This window comes from Homalodisca vitripennis, unplaced genomic scaffold (genome assembly GCF_021130785.1).
Source record: "Homalodisca vitripennis isolate AUS2020 unplaced genomic scaffold, UT_GWSS_2.1 ScUCBcl_5588;HRSCAF=12380, whole genome shotgun sequence".
NCBI lineage: Eukaryota > Metazoa > Arthropoda > Insecta > Hemiptera > Cicadellidae > Homalodisca > Homalodisca vitripennis.
The window spans coordinates 10,723-22,817 of NW_025781697.1; the positions used below are offsets into that span (position 1 = coordinate 10,723).

The window sequence follows — 12,095 nt, forward strand, 5'->3', positions numbered from 1 at the left end:
GAGTCCATACAAATTTGCATATAAAATCATTACCAGTTTATGACTTACCGTAGAAATTTGTAAACATAGTTTTAAGCAAACAATTAAGTATTATAGATTTAATAAGAAAAAAAGGTAATAATAATAATAATAGGATAATAATAAAAAAATGCACATAAATTCTAAGCCTAAAGATCCAATTACTGTATGCTTATATCTATTAATTAAAAAAAGTGCGAAATATATAACAAAGGGGGGCCCCGAATGGACTTTCTGCCCCGGGGCCTCCAAGGGCCTAGCTACGGGCCTGGAAAGTATAAAACGTTATGAGAACGTATTTGTGAAGTTTAACAATGTTGACAGCGAGAGACCTTGGTAGCAAAAAGGGAACTCAAGAGTATTAATGTCAAGCAAGACATAAGTCCAGTAATCTTAATTGTACAGGGCCATGGTGAAACGTACGCTCTTGTTTACTACTCTATCTAGAGGGCCCCATACACCTGCGAGTCTGGCTCGCGAGCCTGGCTCGCCGAGCCTAGAAACGGACCAAATCCGTCAGTGTATGGACAATAAAGAGCCGAGCCGAGTCAAATTCAGGCGAGCCGAGCCGGATCCGCCACTGCTTGCCGTGCGGCTCGGCTCGGCTCGGCTCGAGTATCAGTTCGCCAGTGTATGGCGCATTACGGATCGGACTCGTGCCCCCACCACCGAAAAATCTGTTCATTCCGTTTTCACTACTGCAGGCCAAACGTTACGCACCACTCGTTCCGCAAAGGTTAAGGTGTTTTGTTTGTTTTGAGTGAACATGGCTGACTCCAAGTTATTTATGAGCCCCTGATTTTTTAACAACAACATTCATTGAAGAGTATCGAAATTTGCCGTGTTTGTGGAAGGTACGAAGTGCGGAGTATTCCAACAAGTTTAAACGGGATACTGCCTGGGAACATCTCCTCCAAATTACGAAAGAAAAAATTTCCGAATGCAGAAACTAACTTTGTAAAAAGGAAAGTTGATAAATCTTAGGGCAGCATTCAGGAAGGAAATGAGGAAGGTTCGTGACAGCACGAGAAGCGGAGCTTCCGCAGATGATACGTACACCCCAACTCTGTGGTATTTCGAGCTCATGAAGTTCACCGCAGAGCAGGAGCAGCCTCGAAAGACCAAGAGCAATTTGGACGAGGACGAAGAAAATATTATTGAAGAGGAAGGCAGTATTGTTGAGGTAAGTCTGTAATAACTGTTTTAAAATATTGTGACAAGTTTATTAATACAGATATTAATACATATTAATGTTATTAACGACTTATCATAAAACAATAATTAATTTCAACAGTTAGTGCATGTGTGTATCTGACAAGTTTAATTTTTTGTCACCATTCTGTCTTGAAAGGGAACCTTTCCTGGCCCATTGAAATATTTCACATATTCATCTCGACTTTCACAAGCTTCTTTTGCAGCTGTTGTTGTGTAGGATCTGCGAAGCGTGTGAAAACACCTTTCAGGTTGATCATTTCTCCAGTCACTTGCAATGACACTGGCGCTTTCTATATCTTCCTTGTCTAGCATTGAACTAGGCGTATATTCCGCTCTGTTGTTTGCCCGGAGAAAATTATGTAGAACCACGCAAGCTAGCACAATATCATCTACTTTTGAAGGGTGAAGATTGATAGTTGTATGAAGAATGCGAAATCTAGAAGCTAACACACCAAACGCGTTTTCCACACACCTTCTCGCTCGTGATAGCCTGTAGTTAAAAATTTTTCTTTCATATGTTAATTTTTCTCGAGGGAAAGGTTTTAGTAGATTTTTTCGAAGTGAAAAAGCTTCATCAGCAATAAAAACAAAATTCATATTATACACTGTATTTTCTTCCTTAGGAAGGTCTAAATTCACCATATTTCAATTTATTATAAAATGTAGTCTCTTCTATTACCCCTCCATCTGAAACTCGTCCGTTGCAGCCGACATCTACCATAATAAAATTGAGATTTGCATCTACAACCGCTAGTAATACTACACTGTGGTATCCTTTATAATTGAAGTAGTACGAACCTTCTTCAGCTGGTTTTACAATGCTCACGTGTTTTTCCATCAATAGCACCCCCACAATTTGGAAAGTGCCACAAAGATTCAAATTCTTTAGCGATTTTTTGCCATTCCTCGCACGAAGATGGAAACTGAAACCAAACACAATGTATTTAGATTAGGTTATGTGAATGCTCTTAGTACATAGAGTTTGCTTTACCATAATTCCAGTAGCGCCGATCTATTAATATTTCGTTTTCTTTTATAGGAGGAATTAAACGAAGGAGATGTGAACAATGGTGATAACGAACAAACTTTGAATAGGGGTTCTCCGTCTACAGCTGCAAAAAGAAGAAACACTTCGCCAAAAAAGAAGAAAACCAAAAATGATAGAGCTGAAGAGGAACGGCGCCAGCGTAAGGCTATTCTAGAAAAGGCTTCCGCTGTACTTAATCAACCCGAGGACGACTACAACGACCTAGGTAAAACGTATGCAGCGAAATTGCGCCGCATGCCTGCTTCCCAAAGAGACATTGCGGACAAGTTGATAACTGATGTTCTTTTCAAAGGGCTGCAGAACAATTTAAACAAATTCCACAGTTATTATGGATTATGGATATTCAACTACTAGTTCCTGGCGTGTGAGAGATACACCTTCTCCTTATGGTACCTCAAATAATTCAACTTACACCACATCTTCGACTCCTGAACAAGCGAACTATCCAATGCAATCTCAAGAAGATTATGCTTTCTTCTGATAACTTTTCTTTGTTTGTTTAATTTTGTTTTCCGTTTAACCGTAATTGTAGTTCAATCATAGTTGTCTGTCAAAAACTAGAATAAACATGAAATAAAACTAGAATAATTTGATAAATAATGTGCAGTATTCTTACCTTCAAGTATTCTCATTTCAAAGTGTTGTAGATAGCCTTACAGGTCTCAGGTATTATTCTACCTAATGCTTGTGGTGATATGATTGTAGTAAACTTTTAAGGTCTTTCAAAACGACCGTCCGGTAGCCAGAAAACGGAGAGTAGCAGTGAGGCGTTCCTCTGGTGATATAGCGTTTCGCAGTATAGTGTCTTTTTTTGTTATAAGCGGTTTAACCTTGTCCAACAACATGTTAAAACTTTCAGCTGACATCCTTAAATAGTTCTGATAGTCTTGGCGACTATCATTCCTAATGAAATTCAATAAATTCATGTGACTAAATCTCTTTCTACTTAGTAACCAATTCTTTGACCACATTAACCTTTTCTTCCGTTTCTTCTTAAATACACCTAGCTCATCTAACACTATGACCGCAGCTGCAACCTTCTTCGAACAACTCATGTTTGCAACTGGGCGAGCAAAGATACGTAGGTGTATGGTGAATAATCAGCGGATCCGGCTCGCGAGCTAGGCTCGGCGAGCCAGGCACGGCTCGCGAGCCAGACTCGCAGGTGTATGGGGCCCTTAAGAGACTACCGACCACAACATTTCTTGTGGGCAGCTCTTAACTGCAGCAATGGCCACAGATGTTTATAAAAACGTGCCCACAATAACGTCCTGGAATGAAGCGTAGCATTAATCTCTCTGTAAATGCTTGGATCAGCATCATACCTCTATATCGCATGAACCCTAAAAAACGAAACCACGGCAAATTGATGGATAAAAAGATAATAAATTAGAGTACTCTATACTATCTATCTTTGAAATATATACACGTAACTAAAATGAAGTCTGAGTTGCACGAATGCATTATATCTTTGAGCGCGCTCCTGTTTAAATTACAAATAAACAACTATATCATACGTACAAAATATAAGTAAATATTAAAGCTGTGTTCAAGGGTCCGAAAGAACGTATAAACAGAACGAATGAGATATACCACAGATGGAGAGTTTAAATGGTCGGTGAACAAATCAATTGAGTTCTTCGCCTGACCAATAGAAAACAGTAAACAATTGTTCAGGTTTCATTGACTGTTCTATCAAGTGCTGTTGTATAGACGGGCAACCGGATTAGTTAGACAGATAGATAATCTATGACTTTAATGTGAAGAGCTATCCTTAAACCAAAAACTCTAGGGTTTTTCTACCATAGTGGTCTTCTAACCAAGTCTCTATTCTCAAGGATTTTTCCATCGGTATTTATTGCACAGACGGATGGATGGACACATAGGCAGATGAAGGAAATTTCAAAAAGGCCCTTTTTAGATTCTTAATAATACCATTGCCTTATATGTGTGATAACCGCATACGTTATAACCCAACAGCGAATGTTAACGCCATCTATAAATGTTTGGTCTCCAATTAGTAGTGTATGATAGTCAAAGAGAACGGGGCTAATAAAATAAACGTTACAGTATGGAAATATAAAACAAATAGTGCAGTTATGTAAAGTTATATAACTCAAAATATAAACTACCATTTATACACTTGAGTGATTAATTGCATCTTGGGTTTCATGTGAACTTTAAAACCACTGTCCTGTGATGAACATAAATAGCTAGAGAATATGAATTGTATTTGAGATTATATAGGCTATTCATATCTAACTATAAGTAGTAATGATGTAGGAGCTGCTCGCGTCTACGTAACGGAATGAATTCATAAGCCACTCACGTGTAACCTGTGAATAAACCGACTGGATTTGGTTACTTGGTTTAAACAGTTCACGTACGCGTTTTTGTGCTTCAAAATCAGGGTGCGTGGCTGCCTAACATGTACTGAGAGATTTATAAATCTCTTAACATAGCGCAAATATTAAAATAAAATTATGTAACGGAATCAGATAGCAACTTGATTATGTCTGTAGTAACAGCCCTGTCAATGGGAGATCCGTATGCTTCACAGACCCATACACTGATCAAGTTTTATCAGCTAGGGACAGGAGTGAAGAGGGGCAGGGGTAGGAAGCGTAGGTAGGATTTTTAGAACTCACTGACGAAATATGAAAAAAATCTAATCGTTACAAATGTTATTCATGGTTCAGCGTTATAGAAATCTTTTCGGAATTTATAGTTGTTTTTCGGATTGTCTTGAAATAATGAATCGTTGAGGCATATTACTGTTTATTTCGCTGGTTTCCATCAACTTTAGATATTAACTTCTTATTTGATATGGAAAAATATTCCAGATAACTGGAATATTGTGTAACTCCCTACAAGGAAATGTATTCCTTCGTTGTGGGTCAGCCAGCTTGCTACCTTTAATTCTACCTACAGTATCCATTTTTTGAAAGAATGAATCTGTAATCCTGATACAGTAAAGTACAAGTGTTTGCATCCACGTTCGTTACATCATAATATTTCCTTTGTTCAGTTTAGTACTTATCTAATCAGTATCGTGTACCTCATCAGTGAAAAGGGACGCTATGTCCCCTTGACGATTTCTGTCATAAATAATTGTATTTAGTACCCTCTCATCTTAAAATGTGTATTTATTTATGATTCCTATGTAATCATGAATTCACCGCGTTCGCTTGTTTCTTAAAATTGTCGTCACGGAGAGAATGGTTTGTTGCACATGTTAATGCCCAGTCCCTCCGATTTAGTTCCCCCAGCTGCTGTAAATATGCTGACCCATCATGTCAAGGAAACCAAATTCAATACTCGAGATGTACACATTTACAATTCTGTTCATTAAGTAAATCCAGAATAAACAATCTAGACTAGAATAGATGGTAAACTATTTGCCATTACTGTATGCGTTACACTATGACAGTTGGTAGTTCTTCAAGCAAACAAAACGTAATGTACAATGCGTGTCTATGATGATATCAGCTGTCAAAAATATTTTCTTTTTTACAATAAAAACATTTTCTTGTAATTAATTTATTCTTGCAATTTATAAGTGGTATTTTGGCATAAAAGTATGTCTGTATATTATTCCCATATCTAAGTAATTCTGCTGTAAATTACCCCCGGCTTCATACGAAATTACGTAGGCTTTGCACTTGCATGATCCTGTGATCATGGTTAGAGTTGGTTAGAGTAAATTATATTTCAGACGCCAATGTTGAGTTTGCCTTGTGGCCACGATCAAGAGAGTCTGCCAAAAAAGTGTACGTTTAATGTCAGTGTAATATACTTCGGTCTTAGCATGTTTTGATCCATAATTGATGTTACCGTGTCCCCAATCAAGAAAGTATAGTATAGAAAGTACTTTAAATTCATGCTAATAGTTTTCATAGCAATTTTGTCTTTATTTTGAATAACTAGTATTTGATAAACATATACAGTTCAAAGTATATTTTGTCCATTATCGAGCTAACGTAATGATTTCACACTATAAATTTAAAACAGATTAATAATAGTGGTTAGATTATTAAAATACATTGATGTGCTGTCATAAAACAATGTTTATACAAAACAGTTTAAATTAATATTTGTATTCTCTAACGCAGCTTTAGACCAAGATGGTAATTTTTCGATGCTTTAGAAACCAGGGCGTTGTTTCAATGGATTTCCGAAATAAGAATAGGAAGGATTTCATATATTTATCCCAGGAACGAAAAGAAGTTGATGTAAAATGTTTATTTGGTATTAAAATAAAATTTTCGTATGACCATTTTTTTGTGTAAATTTATAGTACAATATTTTAAATTTATTCCATTTTTATTAAATGTATTAAAAGTAATATTCATTAAAATATCTTTATTTGTATAATGACAGATAATACTCAATCAGACATTAATACATTTTTCAACTTAGAGAGTAATCAAGGAGGTTTCAATATCATCTACACTAATATAAGAAGCATGAGAAAAAATTTTGACAGTTTCATTATCAATATAAACAATAGTATTAATAGAATTAACATTATCATACTCAGTGAGATATGGATCGGTACTGACGAAGTAGAGTTATTTAATATTCCAGGCTATGTTCTGTTTGCTGAATGTAATGATGTGTATAGATCAGGTGGTGTTCTGTGTTATGTAGACAATAGTTTTGATTGTAATCAATTGCAGTTAAACATGACAACAGCTGATGCCCTGCTTCTGAATGTCAGGTTTAATAGATCTTATTTCAAATTACTTTGCCTATACAGATTGCACAATTTTTCTGAAAACTTATTTTTAGACGAAATATCTAATGTTTTAAGTAATATAAACAATAATGTAATTTTTGTAGGTGACATTAACATTAACATAGCTGCTACTAGTGCAGTATCGAATAATTACAGCACTTTATTGTATAACAATGGATTTGTATCATTAATAAATGATCCTACTAGGATAACCAATATATCTAAAACATGTATAGATCATGTATTTGTGAGAAGCAGAAACATAAGTAAATATAAAAGTGCTGTCTTTGATGAAGGTATAACAGACCATTGTATATTAGGAATTAGTTTTAGAAATAACGACAACATCAACTTAATTAATAATAAAATTTCACCTAACAAATCTATTATTGATTTTAACTTAGTTAAAAATAAAATTACAAAGTACTAGTTGGGAAGAAGTTTATTCAGAAAGAGATGTAAATTTATGTTATCGTAAATTCCATGATTTGTTAATTAAAATTGTAGATAGCTGTAGTAAAACATTTAATAGTTGTCACAAATTATTGAAGGCTAAGTCTTTGAGTCCATGGATTAATCAACAAATTTTGAATAAATTCAAAAAGAGAAAGAAACTATTCAAAATTTGTAAAAGAAGACCTTATGACAACGTTTTAAAAAATTACTTTAACAAATTTTGTTCAGACCTAAGCACTCAGGTTTCCTTCACAAAAAATAATTTTTATGCAAGAAAAATTGAAAGTTGCAGTGGAAATGTATCACAACAGTGGAAAGTAATTAATAGTCTGACAGGAGTGACCTCCAACAAAAATGTAGAGCGCATTGAATTGCCAGACGGAACATTCACGGCAGAACCAAGCGTCATCGCAGACGAGATAAACAAATACCTTATCTCTGTCCAGTCTGACCGACCTTGTACAGTTCCCACAGTTACTCTTCCACTTGTCCGTTCGTATCTGCAATCATTTTTTATAGAACCAACTGATCTAAATGAAATAATACATGCAGTGAAAAATTTAAAGAATAAAAAATCAACAGGTTTTTGATAAGATTAGTGTTTGAGTTGTTAAAATTCATTATAGATGAAATCGCTCCAATACTGGTTTATTTAATCAACATTAGTTTTAGCACGGGCATTTTCCCTGAAATGTTGAAGTTAAGTTCAGTTGTTCCAATTTTAAAGAAAAATAATTCTTTTCAATTGGACAATATAAGACCCATTAGTTTGCTTTCTGTTTTCTCTAAGCTCTTTGAAAAAATAATGGTCAAAAAGACTGCTAAAATATTTAGACAATTTGAATTTTTTTAGTAAACGACAATTTGGTTTCGTAAAAGGAAAATCTACAGAAGACGCTTTAACTTACATAACAGAAAACATTTATAGCAGTTTGAATTCCAGATTAAAATGTACAGGACTTTTTATAGATTTCAAGAAAGCATTTGATTTGGTTGACCACGAAATTCTATTAAACAAGTTAGAATATGCAGGAATTAGAGGTATTGCTTGGAGTTGGTTTAGGACTCTCATTACAAATAGAAAACAACAAGTAAAGATTCAAAATACCTTCAGCTCAACTAGAACGGTTGAATCTGGGGTTCCGCAGGGATCGGTGATATCTGCTGTCTTATTTTTTAATATTTATAAATGATTTGTTAACATTGAATTTTAACGGGAAAAATTACAGCTTTTGCGGATGATATAGCCATTTTTTACTCACATGAGAATGAATTAACTATTAGCGAACAAATAAATAGTGACCTATTATTATTACGTAAATGGTGCCTCATAAACAAAATGCAAGTTAATGTAAACAAATCTAAATTTTTAAATTTCAGTTTTCAAAATTTTGAATTGCCAGTTCCTGTAAAATTCCATTCTGCATCTTGCAACATGATTCTTTGTAATTGCCAACCATTAGAAAAAGTAAACACCTTCAAATATTTAGGAATTACATTGGATAAAAAATTTACTTTTGAAGAAACATATTTCCATTCTACATAAGAAAATTACATCTACTATTAGAAAGTTTTATTTTTTAAGAAATTTTTGTAGCATTGAATTGTTAAGATCTCTTTATTTTGCACTAATTAATTCCAGATTACAGTATGGCATATTGTGTTGGGGTGGAACTTATAAACTTTTTAATAAACAGATTAAGAACAACACAAAACTATTTCTTAAGGATAATTTTAAAGAAGGCAAAGAGAGAAAGCTCTTTTCCTCTTTATAGCCAATTAAAGATTTTGCCTATTCAGCATCTATTCATTTTTAAAGTATTAAGATTGTTTTTTGTCAGAAGTGGTAACTTAGGTACCAATAATTTATATTACGCAACAAGATTCGCACATAACAGAAATTACAGACTACCAAAAGTGAACAAAACCATTTTTAAACATTCAATTACTTATTTAGGTCCGAAATATTTTAATTTTCTTCCACTTGATATAAAAAATGCAGCTAATTTAAAAACTTTTTGTAAAAAATCAATTACTTGGCTTTCAATGCAACAAGACATAGGTTATCTTAACGTTAATGTAATATGAAATAATTTGCTGTTTTGTTTTTTCTTATTTGTTTTTTTTTCTTTTTTGCTTCTCCTGTTTGTTTTATAATACACGTCTAAAGGAATTATGTTTGTAAAGTTTAAGTTTATTTTGTATACTTCCATAAAATTTAATTTTAGATATGTAAACACTGCAGAGGTGGCGATTGTTTTTTTTTTTTTTTTTTTAAGTACATGCTAGACTCATTTTATTTTATATGTTACTAAAATACTTTTCTTTCAAAACTGGTCACATAACTTGATACAGTGGCCAGTTAATTTCCAAACAATGTATATGTATTTTTATATTGTTGTTACTAATTGGAAATAAATTCATTTATTCATTTATTTATTCATTTATTCATTTATTTATTCATTTATTCATTTATGTCAGTACAACTGGTTGAATAGTTTGCGCGTGAAAGAAAAACATACAAACAAAGGCATTTCGCGTTTATAAAATTATTATGATTATAGAGTTAAAATATTTGCTCAAATAAGAATAATTTTGTTTCTTTATTGTGGTAGTAAGTAAACGAACTTAATTTACATGTGTATTTTTTACTGATATATTGCTTAAATATTAAAATTATTTCCAGGCATTGAGGAATAAAATATGAGTAATGGAGTTGAATGTGTTTAAATATGCAGAAATACAGCTCACAACAGTCCAATGACGACGTATTACAGGCCGTTTACGTCATATCTCGGTCCGTTTGGCTGTTATTGGGTGGAAAACTCACTTGACAATTCATAGAATCACCAACTTCCTTACCAACTGGCAAATTATGTTAAAAAAGGTTTAAACTTGTGCTAACTCACCTATTCGTACCTAATATGCATTATAGTTAAAATAATATTGATAATTAATGTAAACTGAGTTATAGTAATTTATACAGAAATTAAGCTTAATTTGTTTTATAGATAAGTCACCCTTCTTGTAAAAAGTGTTAATATTTGACCTAAGATAGTATAATAATTATTTAGTGTACTGTAGTGTTTAAAGTAAAGCAGGGCAGCAGAAAGACTGCTGACAATGCCGTGACAAAGACTCATACTGGAAACCTGTAAATCGAATGGTTACAACTAGTTAGCTTTCATCTCTTTCAGCTATCGTACAAACACTTAGGATTATCAATGGTTGTTTCTCACATTTGTATTCCAACTGAATGCTGAGGGTTTGAGAAAATTTCTCATTCTCTATAAACCACAAAATCTAATGGAAAGAAGTTTTATGTTTACCTGAAGAAGCAGCTAGAGAGTATAATTTATAAAAGAAAGTAAGCGTTCTGATTGAATGATCTCATTTCAAGCACTATTGTTCGCACTCACAATTAAGATGGGTTTCAGAAAAAAAACCATTCCATATATTGATCTGACTGCAGCATAAGACTCTGTCTGGGGGAAAAGCCTCTTAGTTAAATTGTATGATCTTATCCAGTGCTTTCTAGTGGTTCTAGACTGTTAATTAAGTCTACACTCGACACAGGGAAAGCACTTTAAACAACACTAATTAGGAAGAGGCTACCCCAGTGGGCCGCGCTAACACCAAGTCGCCATTGTGTACTCTTCCAATATTACTAGAATCTTTCGTGTCACATAGTAATTAAACAGGTAAAAAACAAACTGTAATAACTAAATGTGTACCTTTCCTGTGTGAGGGATTCACAAGGATTGATTGTGTCCAAGCTCAACAGTAATCCTGTACGTTTCGGCCGGTACTATGCTGACAAGAGGACTAACGGGAATCGAATTTTACGGCCAACTTGGCGGAAGAGGATTCTCTTTACTCTGACCCAATCACTTTGTACTGATATCGAAGTTTAAAGAACGATAAAATAACAAAAACGTAGTCTATGAAATCTATGTCTCTGATGCTTTTAGACATTTATACAGAGTCTAGTGAAAATGATCTACATTAGTAAATTACATTATTAAAATTATAAAATCATTGTTTTAAGCTGATATATGACTTTATATATAACGTAGTGGTGTCGGTTACAAGTTACTAAACGAAGTACGGCACGTACATACTTATAATGACTGTCAAGTTTCCGTCTTTTAATTTAAGATTTTATTACTGTGAAGAAGGGAGGGATTAAGGTTGGAGATAATTAGTCGTAGTAAGGTTTAAACGAGAATTGCGCTTACAATCTCTGAATTTTCAGGGTTTATAATATCTATGGATTTTTTCTTATTTCAAAGTTATTGTCAACTGGTTCTTGCTTTCAGTTGCTTTATACGAAAAAAAAACAAATGATATACATTTTAGACGTTAAATAAAAACGTGTTTTATGTAAAATTATTTTATGCTTTGCATTTACAATGATATAAATTTGTGCATATTAAAAATAAATTATTTCGATCATACCAAAACTACAAAAACAAACTATATGTATACATGCTTTGTTTGTGTATGTATGTTGTGTGTTATTTTGTGTATAGTTGGGCTATTTCTCCACCCAACTTTCACAAAGGAGGTAAGGGCAGCAGAGAGTAGGTACCTAGCATAGATCGGAAACGGCTCTTGTTA

General features: G+C 33.7%; 1 protein-coding gene across 1 annotated transcript; it reads left to right on the forward strand.

The window, feature by feature from the left end:
• The first annotated feature begins 1,008 nt into the window (after positions 1 to 1,008).
• LOC124373443 lies at positions 1,009 to 2,635 on the forward strand. Its single transcript, XM_046831816.1, has 2 exons — positions 1,009 to 1,201; positions 2,273 to 2,635. The coding sequence occupies exons 1-2, from the start codon at positions 1,022 to 1,024 to the stop codon at positions 2,633 to 2,635; spliced, it is 543 nt and encodes a 180-aa protein (XP_046687772.1). The 5' UTR covers positions 1,009 to 1,021.
• The last annotated feature ends 9,460 nt before the right edge of the window (positions 2,636 to 12,095 follow it).